The sequence below is a fragment of the Elephas maximus genome, chromosome 3 (genome assembly GCF_024166365.1).
Source record: "Elephas maximus indicus isolate mEleMax1 chromosome 3, mEleMax1 primary haplotype, whole genome shotgun sequence".
Lineage (NCBI taxonomy): Eukaryota > Metazoa > Chordata > Mammalia > Proboscidea > Elephantidae > Elephas > Elephas maximus.
The window spans coordinates 55,389,745-55,409,742 of NC_064821.1; the positions used below are offsets into that span (position 1 = coordinate 55,389,745).

A 19,998-nucleotide genomic window follows, 5' to 3' on the forward strand; every position below is an offset into this window, starting at 1 on the left:
TGCTTTATGCTATAAGACTTTTTCTTGTCGTAGATTGTCTACGCTGAAAGACCTCTCACAGACAACCACAGATCACTGGCTTCTTATGGCTTGAAAGATGGGGACGTTGTGATTTTACGACAAAAGGAGAGTGCAGACCCTCGACCTCCAGTGCAATTCCCAAGTAAGAGATCTCGTAATGGTTTAGTGACACAGTGGTTAAGATCTTGGCTACTGACCAAAAGATCAGCAGTTTGAATTCACCAGCTGCTCCTTAGAAACTCTATGGGGTAGTTCTTCTCTGTCCTGTAGGGTTGCTATGAATCAGAATTGACTCAATGGCAGTGGGTTTGGTTTTGTTTTAACACAAGCATCAGGAGTCTCTTGGTGCTGTAAACAGTTAAGTGCTAGGCTACTAACGGAAAGGTTGGCAGTTTGAACTCACCCAGAGGCACCTATGAAGACTGGCCTGGCGATCTGCTTCCAAAAGGTCACAGCCGTGAAAACCCAGTGGAGCACAGTTCTACTCTGACACGCATGGGGTTGTCATGAGTCAGAATTGCCTTTGTAACAACTGGTTAACACAAGCATCAGTAGGTAGCATAGCAGAGTAGTTCAGAGTGCAGGGCCTTGGGTTCAGACTACTGGGGCACAGATCCTAACTCTACCTTTGGACAAGTTATTTAACCTCTCTAAATTGGTTTCCTCATCTGTGAGATAGGTGCCATAATCAACCCAACTCCTACAGTTGTCATGAGAATAATGCATGTAAGACCTTTAGCACATAGCAAGCCCTTAGCTGCTGATAAATAGTCTTTATCCTTGGGAAGGACTTGAAAGCCTGAATGTGCCTCTGATTCCCAACTGACTTTTGCTACTATGTGTTTGGCCTTCAGGGGCAGGCCTTTATAGAGCATTGTACAGTCAACCAGGCACTTGCACTCACATTTCATGTCATCTCTTGACTGTCGTGGGGGAAGAGATCTCTCTTTACAGTTTTTTTTAATCATTAACAGATAAAGCTCAGATTTTAAATCATGTCTTCAAAGTTACATAGCTAATAAGTGAGAGCCCAGAAATGAAAACTTGGTGTTTTCTCTGTAATGGAGAAATGAACATAAAACAACTGAACCACCGATTTCTGGTTCTTCCCTACCAGTGATGTTAATCATGTAGTAAGAAACTGTTATCTGTCTTAGATGCTCTGTCACGAATGGGTGTTTATAGTCTGTACTCTGTACATAGAGATTTAGGAGACCTCTGTGTCTCTGAAGTAATACACAGAATTATATGTGCATGTGTGTGCACATGAACTTGAAGAGTGAGTTCATGGCTTTCTTCAGACACTAGAAGGGGTTCACGATCCATGAAAAGCTTATCAGTTCCTGGCGTGGAACTACTTGATGAAGTGTATTTGTTTTTTTTCCGCTCCTTGCCATATTCTGGTAGATCTCTTTAAACAGTGTTTTGCCTCTAGGTCACTTGGTTTTTAAAGTTTATGGTAACAGATGAGAGGTGTTTAAGTGGTGACAGACTTTAGCTCATAATACAATGCTTCCATTCAGCTTGAAACTGGAGCTATAAGAGATCAGGCACCATCCCTACTAGATCTGGATTACATTAGTCCCTTGGGTCTGCTGCTGAACTTTAGAGAAAGTGGTGGCTAAAATAAAATATGCCAGTAAATAAAAATTTGCAGAAGTAGTTAACCATATCTTCCATCATTTAGCTTAGTGAGAATGTTAGTTCTGGGGACTCATTGTTTTCTTTTTCTACTGTCCTATTTGGACAAGAGAGCCAGTATTTGGGGAAGGGAGATCTTGGTCTGAAGGATAAACAAGTTTTTGAAAATTATTCTGAAGCGAATGGTCTCTCAAGATAATGTGTAATGGGTGGAGGTAAAATTTCTCAACCCACCAAGAAAGCCCGCCCATTGATGTTTAGTTAGTTGGTCGTAAAGATTACAGCCTAAGAAACCCTATGGGGCAGTTCTACTCTGGTCATATAGGGTCGCTCTGAGTTGTAATCAACGTGAAGAAAGTGGCTAATTGAATTCTTGCTAAGAGGTGAGTAATCTTGTGCTTGAGTTAAAGCATTCCCTTCTACTGGAGGTCCAAGAAGCTTCAGGATAGCCCCAGACTTGGTAGAAATGTGACCATCGGGTACATTTTTGGGGTTGGAGAAATGTGAACTCACTCAGGCCTAGTCCCTCATTCTGACTTTGTTTACCTTCTTTCCTTCCTTCCTTCCTTAATAAAACTCTTTTTTTAAAAACAGCCTTGAGATATAATTCACATACCATACAATTCACCCACTTAAGGGGTATAATTCAGTGGGTTTTAGTATATTCCTAGAGTTGTGCAACTACCACCACAATCAGTTATAGAATATTTTCATCACCCCCAAAAAGAAGTTGTCACCCTACCCCCCACCACTAATTTACTTTCTGTTTGCCTAGTCTGAACATTTAATATAAATGGAATCATACAATATGTGGTCCTTTGTAATAAAACTTTTAGTTCTCATAATTTTCTGGATTTATTATCATATACTGCTTTTGCACTGTCTTGTTTTTAGCTGCCATAGCCAGGTGGTGGCTGTGCATGAGGTGCCCTGGCCGGGAATCGAACCTGGGTCTCCCACATGGAAGGCGAGAATTCTACCACTGAACCACCAACGACCTCTATAATAAAACTTTTAAAAGGATTAAAACTCCTTTTTATTTTGCTTTCATTTTATTGTGGTAAATATATATATGTAACAAAGCATTTGCCATTTTTTACATGTACAGTTCAGTGACATTAATTACATCCATAGTGTTGTTCAACCATCACCATTATCCATTTCCAGGTTTTTCCATCACCCTTAACAGAAGCTTAGTGGCTCCTAAGCAATGAATCCCCCTCCCCTCCCTCCTGCCTCTTTCATTTTGATAAGGTTAGCTCAACCTGGTATATAGAACCTGGGAGTTGTAGTGGCTAAACTTGTTGTAACTTTTGGTGTAGTGAGCATTGGAAACCTGTGCAAGTCCCTTTTCCTTCTGTTTTTCTCTCCTGTAAAATGATTATACCCACTAGCCTCCCAGGGGCCTGGGAAGAGCTGCTGTTGATGCACAGATGAAAGCGTAAATTCAAAGTACTGTTAGAACCTCACCAAACCAGTATATTTAGCACAGACTTGCAGAGCTTAACATCTGTGTTGTTCACTTGATATGTACAGTATTCTTTATCCAAGGTGTCAAAGCATATTCTCAAGAATCACATTTGGATTTATGAATTGGGTTTGGATTTAGTTTTAATTTTTTTAAAACGTAAATAAAATAAAAACTTGATATATATTCTGGGATATTTTGTAAGCCAAGTATTTGGGGTTACTGCCATTGTTTACCCCCACTTTTCTTTCTTAGCAGTTTACTCTCATAGACTCCAGCCTTCATGTTCTAAGTCAGTATGAGAAAGGTGGTAAGAAAGAGCAGGGTAAAGGCATTAGAAGTCTGCGATTACCATTTACTTCATGGGTTCTTGTATGAGCAAATGTTCTATTTCCTTCAAACGTTTGCTTCTGTGGCGTCGATTGGAGTAAACTTTGAATTGATTTTCCCCAACAGACTTACCCCGAATAGACTTCAGTAGTATAGCTGTGCCTGGCACATCAAGCTCCCGGCAGCGCCAGCCACCAGGAGCACAGCAGCCCCACTCATCTCTTGGAGAAATAGCTTCATCTCCTCAGGGCTTGGACAATCCAGCCTTGCTCCGAGACATGTTGCTGACCAACCCCCACGAGCTGTCCTTGCTGAAGGAACGCAATCCACCCTTGGCAGATGCTCTGCTCAGTGGAGATCTTGGTAAGCTTATAAATTTGGAAGACTGTCAAGCTGAGCTGTGGTGAAGTAGTTGTGTCACAACAGATATGGAGAGACTCATGCAACTGGTGCGTTCAACCACTGTGTCCCATGATTTGTCTAACATATCACTTAGTCTGTGAGAGATAAATTAGTGCTAATGTCAAAGGCTAAGTTAACTGGTGGTAGCGATAGAATTTTAGGATTGGATAGAGCCTCTAACCCATCTAGGCTAGCCCCCTCATTTTACATTCTTTTCTAAATGTTTTTAGCGATACACAGCCCAAACCAAAAAAACGAAACCGGTTGCTGTCGAGTCAATTCCAACTCATAGCAACCCTATAGCACAGAGTAGAACTGCCCCATAGGGCTTCCATAGAGCGCTTGGTGCATTTGAACTGCCGACGTTTCGGTTAGCAGCCGTAGCTTTTAACCGTTACGCCACCAGGGTTTCCATACACGGCCCAGGTAGTGATAATTTTGGCTGCTTCAGTTAGATCCTCAATGGATGAGATCACCAAGAAGCCAGCTGATGTCACTTAAAGTCTTTTAGTTGTAGGAAACGGGTCCAGTACCATCAACCTGTATGGCACAGTAGAACCCCTTATTCTCATCCAACCCAGGTTTCAATGGTATTACCAAAAACTATTGCCAACAGTTTGTTTGGAGTCGTATTTGAGCCATTCTTTTATTAAACAGAACATTTATTGTTTAGTCATCTTTATGAATAAAGTTTTTTCTGTAAACTTCTGTTTTATTTTTGTGTTTATGAAGTTGTACTGATTAAATTTTAAAGCATAATAGACACTTAACTCATTCCTCAATTGACCTTTTTTTTTTAATTGAGGTAATGTCTACAGAGAAGTATGCAGATTTTAAGTACACAATTCGATAGGTGTTGATGAATGTACCCATTCATGTCACCACCATCCCAATCAAGATGTAGAACATTTCTGTCCCTCCAGCAAGTTCCATCGTATTTCTTTCTAGTCATTTACCGCCCCCCCGCCATAGACTAGCACTGTTCTAATAATCATTCTAGATAAGTCTTGCCAATTTTTTAAACTTCATATAAAATGGAATCATAATAGTGTCAGGCTTCTTTTACCCAACAAAGTTTTTTTTAGATTGATCCAAGTTGTGTGTGTTAGTGGTTCATATAACCATTATCATGGTTTCTTTATTTTCTTATGTCAGTATATCTAGTTGCCAAAAATGTGATGGCACGTTTAAGTTTACACATTTAAATGTACCACCATTTAAGAAATAGCAAAATAAAGATTCTTGTAACATGTATCTTATAACAAGCAGTGTTTTCTTCTTACTAATTTTCCTGACTATTTTCTGTCAGGACACATAAAATATAAGTAAGCTAACAGTTGTTTGCATGTCACTTACCTGGTTTCTAAAGGAAAAAAGGCATTGTAGTGCTGTATTTTGTTTCTGGGTAGTAGGACAATGAGGGCAGTGGCAAGGGGAGGAATGGGAGACATTGGTATGCCGCACAGATAGTAGCTCCCGTCTGATTGAACTGGGAAGCCACTATCTCTGAGTAGAAACAATATGATGCTTTATTTCTTTATACTACATTTAAGTAAAGAAATAGACTTGCCTCAGAGAATAAAAACAATGTAATTGCTCACTCCAGCTAATTTTTCGGCATCCTCTCTGAATCTCTTCTAGTTGCTTTTTCAAAAATCATTTGATGTGTAAACATACCAATAAAGAATGAAAATATAGCAGCACTTAAACACTCCCCCCTGCCCCATATTTTTGCAGAGAAATTTTCTAGGGTCCTAGTGGAGCAGCAGCAGGACCGAGCCCGGAGAGAGCAAGAAAGGATTCGTCTCTTTTCTGCTGACCCTTTTGATCTCGAAGCTCAGGCTAAGATAGAAGAAGATATAAGGTAAGGATGGACCTCCACCTGAAGAGCAAGACTCGGAGTCCAGATTTCCCATACTACAGATGATCTTGTATGTTGGGGAATCTGCTTTGAGGTAGCTTTTCTACTTCGCAGTTGAGACAGTAACTTCAGTCTTTTAGGTTATTTTCTCCTCTTCCATTTTTGTCACATTTCATTGAAAAATTACAAAAGTACAGGTACCCAACTTAATGAGTCTCCCTTCTCCCAAGATATAAATAAGGACTCAGGATAGCGCATCATTACAACAGCTCCAGGTAGAGCCGAAGCCCCCATCTGGTGAGACCGCTAGATTGGCTATGCAGGATGATTTGATTCTCTTTCCTTAGAGAGGTTTTGAGTCTTGATTAAGTTCAGGGCTTGAACATGATTGAGAAACAGCTCTGCATGAATGGTACCTATAGTCCTAAGTCTGTTTTCCTTCTAGAGCTCTTGTACTGGTCCCAGTAGAGAAATGGACTGCCATACATTTCCGGCTCCAGTTTCTCTAACGCAGTGGTTCTCGCCTGGGGCTGTGTTAAAATCACTTGAGAAGCTTCTTAAAGCTTAAAGTTAGTAAGATGCCTGGGCTCTACCCCCAAATCTGGTGCATCAGAGTCTTTAGGCTTGGGGGTCTAAGCACATAAAATGACCCTGATGCCAGTCTTGGTTAGTTTACTAGTCACAAGACCTTATTAAGTCAGTGCATTTGAAGAAAAGAACTGCCCCTCCCCCCACTCAGTTTTTGTTGCTAACCGTGGAGGTCTTAGTATAGCTACAAAGAACATAGCTGTGCCAATACTTTTAGCCTGAGTAGTCTTCTAGGGGCTCTGTCATTATCTTTAATGAAGCCTAACTTGGTCATTTTATTACAGTATCAACTTGGGAAGTCAGATAATGATTTTCTTGTTTCTTACTTTTCTCACTACCTTTGAAATCAAAGAAATGTAAGTTGCATGCCAAAATCAGTTGACAGCCCTCAGCCGTTCTCTTGTGTTCCTGTTCATTAAGTGTTCCCATTAACTGTATCAGGTGTATGTTTGAGGAACTAGTTAAATCTGCCCCGAGAAATAGGAGCACGTTTGTGTTTTCTGACGTGAACCACAGTGTAGGTATAAGGGAGAGAATGGACACTGGGGCTGGGAGTGGGGGTCATAGCCAAAGAACTCCTGAAGAACAGAAGTGAAATGGGGCAGATCCATAGGGCTCATGACTTTTCCCAGGAGTAGGGGAAATACATCCATTCTTTCAAAAGAGAAAACCTTGTGCCTCTGAAGAAGCTCTCTGCATACAGAGCCCAGAATAGTCACAGTAACTGGTGTTATTTCAGAGGATTTTTGCTGAAACTGATCCTGGTTGGAGTCAGTGCAAGATCTGGGCTGCACAACTAATTTTAGGTTGTTTCTAAATTTCATCCTGTGGCATGGGAAGAAAGCCGTGTAATTATATCATACGCCCATCAAAGTTTTATTTGGCACACCATACCAGTGATTATGCAGGGTCTGTGTATGCGGAGGTCTAATGGCTTGCATATTGGCCTGACTAAATTCAATGAGTGTGACTTTGACTTTCTGAGAAGTTTAGTATTTTATTACAGAAGAGCTGATAAAGTCATTGATTTCATTAAACTGGAATATTATTATAAAAAGAATAAGCACTATAGTTTAGAGGAGGAATTGTAAACTTTTTCCACAAAGGACCAGATAGTAGATATTTTAGGCCTTGCCGGCCATATGATCTCTGTTGCTAGTGTTCAGACAGGTGATGGCCTGTAGTTGCCCAGGTTTACAGTGTAGTTTACCCTGTGTCTTGGACTCTGTTCTGTTATTGCCTCAATTTTTAGGCCCAGCTCCTGCCTTAGTTTCCATGTTCCACATATTTGTGGGGTAGCATTTTATCTTTAGGGATATTGGATAGTTAAAAGGAGATTGAAAATGAAGTCATGAAATGTTGGAGTAAGCTAGAACTCCCTTTTGTATGCTTCCGGTCATGTAAGATTTAGAATATGTTGAGTTTTTGAAGAAGTTATTTGATGGACCAAGTGAACTGTGCTATGTGTGTAGTGTATTTATAGGTAGGTAGATGGTTAGTTATATATGTGCATTTTTTTTTTAGCATCTGTTCTTATGTTACCATTATATACTCAGTGCTTTATGCCTCTCAGCAGTAGGCATTTTACAGAGTAGAAAACCCAGCCTGGGAGATTAGGCAGCAGGTACATTTGACTTCAAAACTGTAATAACAATCGTAAAAGCAGTTCACATTTATTGAACACTGACAGCATGCCCGACACTGTTCTGAGAACTTTACAAGTATTATGTTAATATCTGCACAAAAGCCCTATGCAGGTAGGATAACAGAGAGGCTGAGTAATGTGCTAGAGGTCATACAGCCAGGAATTGGTGGAACCAGCGTTCGAGTCTAACTTTGACGCGCACCTTCCTTACCTGTACACTAGAGCTGCCTTTACATCATGGCTTTGTTAAGTACATGTGGTCTCATTAGACACAGGTAGTTGAAGCATCTGTGTATTATGCTTATAAACTACTCTTACTGCACTGGACATAGGAAATGTACCGATACCCAGTAAATCTGCAGTTAAAATTGGATTTAATTTGTAAACTTTCACTTACAGCACAATTTAAAAAAAAAACAGAGTCCACTGATATTTGAAATACCAATGCATAACTTCCAGCATCACAGCAACACACAAGTTTCTACAGTATTTCAAATACCAACAGGGTCACCTGGTGGACAGGGCTCAGCGGAGCTTCCAGACTAAGACTTAGGAAGAAGGACCTGGCAGGCTACTTTCTAAAAAAATTAGCACGTAAAAACCTTAAAAATAACAACAGAGCATTGACACAGTGGCTGCAACAATGGGCTCAGACACACCTACTGCTGTGAGATGGCACAGGACTGGGCAGCATTTCATTCTTTTATGCATGGGGTCACTATGAGTCAGAGCCTATTCAGTAGTACCAAACAATAACAAATATTGGAACATCCATGGAATCCTATCATCCTACAGAATAAAAGGGGTTGTGATCTTGGCTCTCCAAAAATTTTATTTTCCTGTTTCTGACCTTGTAAATTGTTTTACATGAGGGTGATTTCTGTGCATTTAGATTTTCTACCAACTCCTTTATCTTCTTGCCTTCCTATCAAGTCACTTGTTTCAGGATAGAGGACCAATTTCCATTTCCGTGACTCAGCTGCTATGCACAAATCTGTTTCTGATGTTCTGACTTTGAAACGAAGTTTTCTTTGTAGAAATAATGCTTTTAGTACTGGCTTTGGTTTGTTACAGGCAACAGAACATTGAGGAAAACATGACAATAGCTATGGAAGAGGCTCCAGAAAGTTTTGGCCAAGTAGTGATGCTTTATATTAACTGCAAAGTGAACGGACATCCTGTGAAAGCCTTTGTTGACTCAGGTGACGTCTCTGTCTTTTGTGACTCAGTCTTGCCATTCAACATTCTGTCCTGACACAGGGAGAAGGGGAGACTCTTAGCGTCCTTTAAAGTTGGCAGTGGCCCTTCAGACTACTAACAAGCCTGGGAGTTACTGTTTCACTTGCCAGTCTTTTCCTGTTTGTAACGGGTTTATCCCTTTTCTTTTTAATAAGACCACACAATGCAGCACTGCATGGGTGTGGCGGGGGCAGGGTATGACTGAGTGGTTGTATGTCTGTTAATTCTGGGTACCCTACTCGAGGCTATAAGATAATGGTGAGTTGCTTAGAGTAGAAAAAGTCCTTGCTCAAATAATGTTTTCCTCTATTTGTTCATCCATAAAATGTTCTTAGGAGAAGTAAATCTGATGATTGTTCAGTTTTTAAAAATGTTTTTTAAGTGCTCCACGCAGAGCCTTGTACTGAGTGCCTTGGGGCAAGACTTACTAACTAGGACTTCACAGGGCTCTTCAGCCAGTGGGAGAGACAAGTAAGTACAAAGAGATGCTGATATAGGACTCAGTATTTATTGAACCTTTATTATGTGCCAGGCACCATGCTAAGTGCTTAATATATATCATCTCTTTCAATTCTAATTAATGCTCAGAACATCCCTATGAGATATGTTCTATTTACAGATGAAGAAATTTAAATGTAGAGAGATGAAGTCACTCTTCCAGGTATACAAAGTTCGTGACTGGCAGACTTTGGGACGTTGGATCCAGTCCCAGATCTGCCTGATGCCTGAATTCATAACCACTATGCAAAAATCAGATGAATGTTGGATGGACATAGAGGCCACATTCTCACTCTGATGGGCATGCTCAGGAGTGGCTTCCCAGAAGAGGGCATTTAAACTGAACTGCCTCCACGGGGGAAACCCTGGTGGTGTAGTGGTTAAGTCCTATCTATGGCTGTTAGCCAAAGGGTCGGCAGTTTGAATCCACCAGGCGCAGCTTGGGAACTCTATGGGGCATCTCTACTCTGCCCTTTAGGGTTGCTATGAGTCGGAATCGACTCGATGGCAACGGGTTTGGTTTGGTTTTGGTCTGCCTCCACGGGCAGGCGATTGGGGCTTCAACCTGAAGCTTGAGAAAGGCAGGAGAGCAGTGCCAGGTGCCCTTCCCATTATGGAGTTGATTCATTGTATCAGTGGCTAGCCTGTGTGGATTGAGTTGGGGAGGGAGGAAGAAAAGAGAGAATTGCCCCTGCCCCCCCACATTCCCTTTTCTTTTATTATTATTTCTGGGCCTTCTTGAATCTAACTTTCCTCAAATACCAGGAGCTTTCGGTGCCCCAGAAGTAGTAATATAGAGTACCTAAGTAGTAACGTGAACCAGAAGTGTTTGAATTGAATGAGATGAGAGATCATTGAGGAAAGGTAGTCAGTCTGGGAGGAGGTGGGCCTTAACCCAGGCCTGAAAGCGTAGGTGAGATTCAGAGAAAGTGAGAGCAGGGGAGGGTGGTCTCTCTCTACAGGAGGGCTGTAACTGTGTCAAAGTGATTAAGAAGTGAAGGGGACACATACCGTCTGCTGAAGTGGAGGATTTAGAGTGGTCAGAATGTACGGCTGGAAATAAATAACAGGGCCAGGATGAGGTGGAATCTGAAGCTGTGGCCATGGGAGCCACTAAGGATTTTTGAGCAGATGAATAAGTGGCCAGAAGAAAAAGTAACTTAATAAAATGTTTGGAGATGGTTGGTGAAAACTGCTGAGTGTAAAGTACTGCTTTATTTAGCGTCTCCATGTGTAGACACGGAGCCCTGGTGGCACAATGGTTAAGAGCTTGGCTGTTAACCATAAAGGTTGGCAGTTCAGATGCACCAGCGGCTCCTTGGAAACCCTATGGGGCAGTTCTGCTCTGTCCTACAGGGTCGCTGTGAGTTGGAATGAGCTTGACAGTAACTGGTTATCTGTAGACATATTGGTCATTGTTGGAGGTTTTGGGAGGTCCTTTCCAGGGAGTTTTGCTCTCTGTTGGTAAAGTTGTAAAATATCATTTAAGTATTAAATTGCAACAAAATATTCTTTCAGTGCCAAGTTCCCATACTGTGTTTGAGATTCCAATACGGAACTGAAAGTTAAATTAATTGGGGCAGGAAACCTGCTAGGTAGGAATGATTTCACACCGACAAACGCCTCAGGGTGTACTTGCATTTTGTCCTGTTGTTGGTGCTGTAGTTGAAGTCTTAGCACAGATGTGGATTTTATTTTTATTATCTGATGTTTCCCTCCCCCTACAGGTGCCCAGATGACTATTATGAGCCAAGCTTGTGCAGAAAGGTGTAATATAATGAGGCTGGTGGACCGTCGGTGGGCAGGGATCGCCAAAGGAGTGGGCACCCAGAAGATTATTGGAAGAGTACATCTAGGTGAGTGAATGGCACTGGGCGTTTCTATGGTAAGGTGGTGGGTTTTTTTAATATTTTCTTTATTTCTTTTGGGTGCATACATCTGGATCCAACAAGCCTAATTTCTACAAATTTTCTTTTCTTCGAAATTTTATTTGTTGTTTTCACTTACTATCACATGCCAGCGGGATATGTGAGTTATATATATACGTGTGTGTGTCTTAGCTATCAGTGATGTGACTTCTTTTTTTCTTTTCCTAAATTTTATTTATTTTGTTGTTGTCATTTAAGAATATACACAGCAAAACATGCCAGTTCAACAGTTACTGCGTGTATCATTTAATGACACTGATTACATTCTTTGAATTGTGGAACCATTCGTACCCTCCTTTTCTGAGTTGTTCCAACCCCGTTAACATAAATTTACTATCCCCTGAGGCTCCTATCTAATCTTTCAAGTTGCTGTTGTCAGTTCGATCCCTTATAGATAGTTCTTAAAAGAGCATAATGCTCAAGGCAGACCTTTTTTACTAGTAAGCTAAATTATTGTTCAGTTTTAAGATGACTTGAGGGGATATTTTTGGTTTAAGGTTTATGTTGTATTTTGGAGTAAATGGAGATGGATGCCTATGTTCAGTCTTCCGTCTGCAATCAAGATCCTCTTTTTCTTTTCTTTACTATCCATTTAATAATTACTCACTGTAGAGAATTTGGAAAATACAGAAATGTGAGAAGAAACAAAAGCACCTCACATCCTTTCAGTGTAAACCAACCACCATTAGCATTCGGGCGTGTCTCCTCCTGGCCTTTGTTCTGGGCATTTTTTCTTATAAAAGGTGGTCATATGATGAATAGAATTTTATACTCTAAGAAAAAGTCATGTTCATACCGTCTTCCCCATGTCTCTGTAACTTTCCTGAGCATCATTTAAATAGATGCATAGTATTTTTTTTATTGTGGTTTAGGTGAAAGTTTACAGAGCAAATTAGTTTCTTATTAAGCATTACATACTGTTCTGCGACATTGGTTGCCAACCCCGTGACGTGTCAACATTCTCTCTTTCTTGACCTTGGGTTCCCCGTTTCCATTTGTCTAGCTTTCCTGTCCCCTCCTGCCTTCTCGTCCTTGCCCCTGGGCTGGTGGGCCCATTTAGTACACTGGGTTGAACTACATGTGTTATTGTTTGTTTTATGGGCCTGTCTAATCTTTGGCTGAAGGATGAGCCTCAGGAGTGGCTTCAGTACCGAGTTAAAAGGGGGTCTGGGGGCAATGGATAGCATTCTGTTATATGGGTTTAACGATCCACTTTAGAGATGTGGTTTTTCCCTAATATTTCATCATCATAATATTGCAGTGAATTTTTATGTACTTTCATGCACGTTTTGACTTAGTCAAGATTCCTGTCAGTAAAATTAGGGAGTCAAAGGCTATAATTGTGTTAAGGGTCTTTATATACATTGCTAACTTATACCAATCTGTTCCTCCAGTGCTGAATGAGTATTCACCTCGCTACATCCTTAAACTATCGTCGAGTATTACTAGCTCCCTCATTTAATTTACAAGTAAAAAAGTGATTTCTTATTGTTTTAAGTTACTTTTCTTTCATTGTAAATGATAGCTTTTTCTACCTATTTGCCTTTTTTTCTTTCTTTAATAATACATTTTCTATTTATTAGGTCCTTTGTGTTTCTTCTAATAATTTATGTAGAATAAAGATAGTCTAAATACTCTCATATACCCTCACAGTAGGACTTTGGGCAGATAGAATAGACTGGTCACTTCAGAGGTGGATTTCTCATGGTGTTAAGTGAGATGAGAATAGGAGTAGACAAAAAAGGACCTGTCCTTCATGCCTTTCCTTGTGGACAGACAAGTGGTAGCATTTTGCAACTTTGCAAAAAAAGTAAAAGGAGAGCTATACCATGGATTGGAAGACTCAGTATGTTGAAGATGGCAACTTTCCTACATTGATCTAGAGAGTCAATATAATACTATCAGAATCCAAGCTGGTTGTTTTTTTTTTTCCTGGTGGGCCTTGATACACTAACTTTAAAGTATGTGTTTAAATTTTTATCGCAAAACACTCTTGTATAACTTTGCCCTTCCATGTATCAAGACCAAAAAAGACCAGAACAGAAATACACCTCTGCTTATATGAACCCTAATAAATGAGAGTGGAACTCTCACAAAGCAGTAGGGAGAGTTTTAGGAAACATGCTGGGACAACTGGTTATCCATACGGGAAGAAACGTATTGGAAATTGGACTCTGCCTCACACCGCACACAAAAGTCAATTCAAGATGGATTAAAGACCTAGATGTGAAAGTGAAAGTCAAAGCTTTTAGGAGAAAATATAGGAGAATATCTTGGATAGGGAAACAGTTTTCTGAAGGAAATGATTGATAAATTCAAACATTTAAGATTAAGAACTTTTTATCACAGAGAGAGTGAACAAAGACAAATTGGGAAAGGATATTAGTAACATAGAACTGATTCATATTCAGAATATACACTTGTGTGTGTGTCTGTGTATGTATAAATACCTTGCAGCTCAATAAGAAAGACCGTATTAAAGTTTACAGAAACACTTGAAAACCATATGGTTAATAAGTAGATAAAAAGTTGCTTAACCTCATCACTAATCAGGGAAATAAAAATTATGTACCAAATTAACAAAGATTTTAAAATCTAAGAGCAGGTGAGAATGTTGAGCAGTGGCAACTCTCAGACACTGCTGGAAACATCTTGGAAGATATTCAGCGTCAGCCAGCAAAGCTGAGCGTAGTATGCATGATCCCCTGTGATGCTGCTTCCTAGAGTATACATTAGAGAAACTGGCATGACAAACCAGGAGACATGTACAAGGATGTTTGTGGTAATACTGCTTGTGATGGCATAAACTAGAAGTAACCCAAAAGTTGTAGTAGAATGGATTCATCAGTTCTATATTAGACATTATAATATCCTGAGGGATGATTTAAAGTGGAAGAAACACAGTCACATGCAGCTACAGGAATATATCCCCAAATTTTTTTTGCATAGAAGAAGCAAGTCATAGTTCAGAAACACAAAACTAAACAATATGTTCTTTAGAAATACATCCAAAACTGGGGAAAAAAAATTTTTTAAAGCTGGGCATGTGGCTAACACAAAAGTCGGGATGGTTGAAGGGAGGCTGAGGATAAGCCGCAGTCAGTAGGGCAATGCCCAGAACTTATCAATTAGTTTACTGTTTCTTAAACCTGGGGAATAGATGCATGGGCGCTGGTTTTATTATCCTTTAAGCTGTATGATTATTTTATGTGCTCTTCTGTTTGTAAGATATATTTGAAAACAAGGCAAAATAATTTTTTAAAATCTTACATATAAGAAAGAGTATTTGACAAAAGATGCAAGATAGGTGGTCTTGCTCCTTCTGTCAAATAGTCTTCTTTATATGTAAAGGCAAACACAAACCTTGGGATTGCCCCTGGTTTAACAAATAGAAATTTGATTATAACAGGCAATAATAAACAGTTCTCTTTTTGGAGTTAATTTAAAAGGTTCAAAGCCTACAGATTTAATTTCTCTTTTTGAAAACCTTTTGAAAGTGTGTAGGAAGTAGGTGGTTAATATTGGAGGAATTGGTTTGTTTGTTTGTTTGTTTTTTCAGATAATCCTTTAATGCTTGCTTTCCTTACTGGTCGAGCATGTGTCTTAATGGCATCAAGTGTCAAGCCAGGCATTCTGGATACTTGTCCTGCCAGATCCACTTTCAGAGCTGGTGCCTTCACTGGCTTTTAAGCTGGTCATTGGTCTTACTGGATTTTCATACTTGGTCACCTGTTTGCATCCTTCGCCTTGACATTGACCAACTGCAGGAAGCAAGGCACAGAGTGGTAGATAGATTTTCAGAACTTACTTGGGTGGAGTTCTTGTAGCAGAGGTCAGTCACCTCTTCTCTTCTTCATGTGCTTTAGCTCAGGTTCAGATTGAAGGAGATTTCCTGGCGTGTTCCTTCTCTATACTTGAGGAGCAGCCCATGGACATGCTTCTGGGACTGGATATGCTCAAACGGCATCAGGTAATTAAGTTCTTCACTTTCTTTTTGCATCTGTTTTTTTATAGGTTTTATGGTTATTGTAACATCATTTCTGTTTACAGTACACATTTATGTGTATTGGAGAACTAAGAAGCATGACTTCAAACCTGGAGAAATTTTTCATTGATGATGTCATTCAAGAATTGGAATTACGTGTCAGTAGAGACAGAACCTGTTTTTTGTCATTCTTTCTGTGAATTTATTAAATCTGGCTATCTATTTTGAGATCATAGTGAGCAATTTGATTCCCTTATGTAATTTCTGGATTCTCATTAGATCTCACGTGGTTTTTGGATGGATTTGCAGGCACAGTGGTTTTACTGCAAATGTGAATTCAGTAAATCCTCAGTAATCCTTAGGTGCTGGCCAAGCAGTGTTTGGGAGAAAGACCTTCACGATTAAGGAAGATGTACATATGGTGTTGGGAGTGAAAATATTTAATTAGCACAGGGAGAATAATTTATAAATAGATTAATTTGCAATGATTTTTATATTTCTATTCTGAAGGCTAATAATTTGTTTTAGGATATACCCCCCTCATTGAAGAAGCAGTTAGTGTCCCCTGGGTAATAAAATTTTTTACTGCAGGGTTTCGTATCCAATCAGTATTTTTATGTCACTAATAATACTGTAAAACATTTTTTTAAGTGCTAAATTCCTATGAAAGAATATGTATTGGTATTCTAATCAAAGTGTAGCATTTTAAATAGAAGGGATGTGTAAATGTATGTATTTTTAAAAAAAAAAAAAACCTAATTTATTAACTTGTCACTATTTTTCCCTGTAGCATCATTGAGTTGTGATAATAGATCAGCAATCTCCAACATATAGATATAAACCGTATATGTGTTCAACTGCCTTATATTACGTAATTGTAAAAACACGCAGAAAATGAGGGGTAGCATAAATATGAAATAAAGAATACTTTTTTAGAGATTGCCTTGTACATGTACTACTATTGAGACTACTTGTGTAGAATTTTTTTTTTTAATTTTTTATCATTTTTAGACTCTACACAGCAAAAACATACACCAGTTCAAGTTTCCTCACGTACATTCCGTGGTGTCCATTGCATCCTTCTAGTTGTGCAGCCATTCTCGCCCTCCGTTTCTGAGTTGTTCCCTCATTAACATACACTCACTGCCCTCTAAGGCTCCTGTCTAATCTTTCAAGTTGCTGTTGTCAGTTCGATCCCATAAAGCTAGGTCTTAAAAAGGCATATGATACAGAGTTTTAATATAAGCTATAGCTTATGATCTAGAGTTTTAATATAAACTGTAGTTTATAGAAGTGAAATGTAAAACCCTAAATAGTATAGTCTCAATTTTAGAAGGAGAAGTCATTTGTATGTTTCTAAAAGGTGAGCTGCTGATTATGCTTGTTATTTTTCCAGATTTTGTACAGTGAACATGCATCACATATATAATCAGAAATAAACAATGTTGTGTTAAAGACAGATGAATGTAAACTAATCCTGTAAAGGTTATTCTGCTATAAACTTGGAATATTAAACAAAATCCTAAATTAGATGATTTTTTTTAACCATCCCTGTTCGTCGATTTGCCCTTTGTGGATGGAGTTTTAAATTCAGGATCCTGATTTTTCTGCATGGCATTTTTCTGCTATCCTTATCCTTTGGTTTCTTCCTTCTAAGTGTTCCATTGACCTCAAGAAAAATGTACTCGTGATCGGCACCACAGGCTCCCAGACCACCTTCCTTCCTGAGGGAGAGCTACCAGAGTGTGCCAGGTTGGCATATGGGGCCGGGCGAGAGGACCTACGGCCAGATGAGACTGGAGACCAAGAATTAGCAGAAGCCCTTCAAAAATCTGTAGAGGATGCAGGTATTTGGAAAGGCTGAGCTTTTGAATAATACCCGTGTCATTGGTGGGTGAGCCAGGGAAGGGTGAGCGTCAGAAGAGGGTAGGGACCTTTCCAGTTCATCGTCAGTCTCATTGTCCAGCAATAGCTATTTTCATTGTTTGTCCTCTTGCCTCCTCCTCCCATCTCTCAACATGAAAAGAAAGAACTCCACTTTTCAACAGATTAAGAAACAATCCATTGCTGTAGATGAGATGGATTGGGGATTTATTTGCTTTAGGTACATTTTTGTAGGCTTCCTAAAAGTCATGTCTTTTTTTTTTCCTAAAAAAAAGTCATAACAGGAAGCAGATGACTTCTTTGTGAGTTCAGCAGTATTTACCTGAAATTTTCGCAGGCCTGTTTATTTGGAAGGATCACATTGTCCCTGTGATTGAACAGCCCTCATCTTTTAAATATTTACTGAAAGAGCTGCCACCAAAAAACAGAAGAATCAACAATAAGAAGCATCACTGAAGATTAGTCAGAATGTAGTGTTGATGCTATTAATGAGCTGACAGCGGTATGTCATTGGACCTCACTAGAACAGTAGGAACTGTGGAAACCAAGCTACCTACTACATTTTTCTAAGTCTTGATTGTTATAGCCAATGTAAGACTAAGCCAAGTTTTCTGGATAAGATAACAAGAGTTTTGCTGAAATCACACCTCCGTGAATAATTCCCCCCCCCCGCCCCCCCGTCTGTTACAGATCGGTGGCTCCGGGGTGCGTTTTCTAGAAGCTGAAAAGAATTCACTTTTAAGTTTGAGTTATTTTAAAGTCTTGAGCAGGAATTATTCATCAGTATGACTAATATCACACATAGCTTTTTCTGGTACAGTAAGATTTATTTTTTCTTTCTTCTAAAGACGAAAGAGATACAAGCCTTAAAAATAAGCAGCCAGGCTTTGCCTGTGTTGCTGTAGAGCCTCTGGTGGTCTCTCCTTGAGCCTCTTTAGAATGGTATGGGTGGCAGATGGAGCTTCCTAAGCTGATCTTGTTCAGAATTGATTCCACCACCTTCTGGCTCAGTTTTACATACTAAGTACTGTTTTGGATGTAACTTAAGTGTTTTGTAGCAAAGAGGGGGGAGGGAATTCTGAACAACCAGACAGGGAGAGACTAATTTAGTAGCTTACCCACAAGGTAAGCTTGAGCAAGTTTGACATTGGTACTTAAAAGATTTTTGCCTTTTTTTTCTGAATTTGTCATCTTAGTCGTAATACTCTGTGTTAATAAAATGAGGATATATTACCATTTTGTGAAATTCCAGTTTTTTTCCTACAGTCTTCATATTTTTATTTAAGAAACCCTAGGCAATAGTAATGTTTTCTAATCTACTAACAGTTTACCCACTTTGGGTAATGCCCTTCCTTTAATAAAAATGTTAAGGAGATTAAAGTAAATACTGGCTCAGTGCAGGGAGTATGCCAGTTTTGAAAAGGATTAAAAGGAAGTGGCTTATTACCCATATGACCTTTTGTGACTGATATGTATGGCTTGTGCTAATTTTTGTGATATTTAAGTAGTGAAATAATTTACAATATCACATGCTATTTGTTTGGAACATTAACGTCCCAGTATAATGAGAATCAAAACTCTGAACATAATAGGTAAAGTATTTTGCTAAGAGCTGTTTCTCAGGTAGAGACTTTACACCAAAGGACCTTCATCTTTTCTAGCAATTGAAAAATAATTCAGAAAAGAAGCTGTGTCTGGTATATATTCTAAAAACTGATTAAAAGATAAAGAAGATAAGCCAGGATAGAATTCAGTCAGATCTGGTTTGTTTTATTCTAAAAATAAATCTGAACTGAAGAAGGAAATTTGGAGAGTGACTGCTACGTGTGTTCCCTCACTTTTATGCCATAAAAAGGTTGTTGTGTCACGGAACTCCGTCTGATAGGTCTACTGGTGTCGCTTTTTCTCTTGTCTCACGTGTTTGCCCATGAATTCTGTGTATGTAGGTGTGTACAGTTCATTTCTATTGAAAACCCGTTGAAGTTGCCATGTTGTTTTATGTAATGTGAGAAAATTGAAGCAACAAACAAACCTACAGAAACATTCCCCTACTTTGATTCTACCAGTTCCTGATTTTAAAGATGGCAAAGGAATGGAGATTATAACCCTGCATGCTGTGTGGTTTGCATTGTTAACCCAAGTTTGCTTGTCTGTTTCCTAATTCAAACAGAGCGTCAGAAGCCATGATGCATGTAGTGTGTGTGTACTGCAGCTGGAGTGGGCCCCAGACCAGGTATTTATAGACACCATGTTAAGCCTTCCATCCAGTCGTCATCTGTGGTCTGAAAGTCTCTGTACATGCAGCAGTTTGGGGATTTAGTTTCCGTCATCCACCATTTACCTTGTTTAATCTGGTTACAACTAGCCTGTGTGTACGTTTGTATGTTGGCATACATACATACATACGTAAGTATGATTTCCTGTTTAAAATAGTACCAATGATCAGAACAGTCCAAGGGAAAAAAATCACAGTAAAGGCAGTGTCCACTATTCCCGCCACATCTAACC

General features: G+C 39.4%; 1 protein-coding gene across 5 annotated transcripts in view; it reads left to right on the top strand.

Annotated features, from left to right (window-relative positions):
- Nucleotides 1–19,998, top strand: part of DDI2 (DNA damage inducible 1 homolog 2) — a 40,992-nt gene that overhangs the window by 10,465 nt on the left and 10,529 nt on the right. For 2 of the 5 annotated variants that reach the window (XM_049878004.1, XM_049878005.1), the window contains exons 2-9: nucleotides 34–163; nucleotides 3,587–3,823; nucleotides 5,600–5,726; nucleotides 9,031–9,158; nucleotides 11,421–11,549; nucleotides 15,488–15,591; nucleotides 17,264–17,453; nucleotides 19,661–19,723. In XM_049878004.1, coding sequence (XP_049733961.1) covers nucleotides 34–163; nucleotides 3,587–3,823; nucleotides 5,600–5,726; nucleotides 9,031–9,158; nucleotides 11,421–11,549; nucleotides 15,488–15,591; nucleotides 17,264–17,453; nucleotides 19,661–19,677 — 1,062 coding nt within the window. In that variant the 3' untranslated portion in view covers nucleotides 19,678–19,723. The other 3 variants (XM_049878000.1, XM_049878002.1, XM_049878003.1) reach the window with 3 other exon arrangements.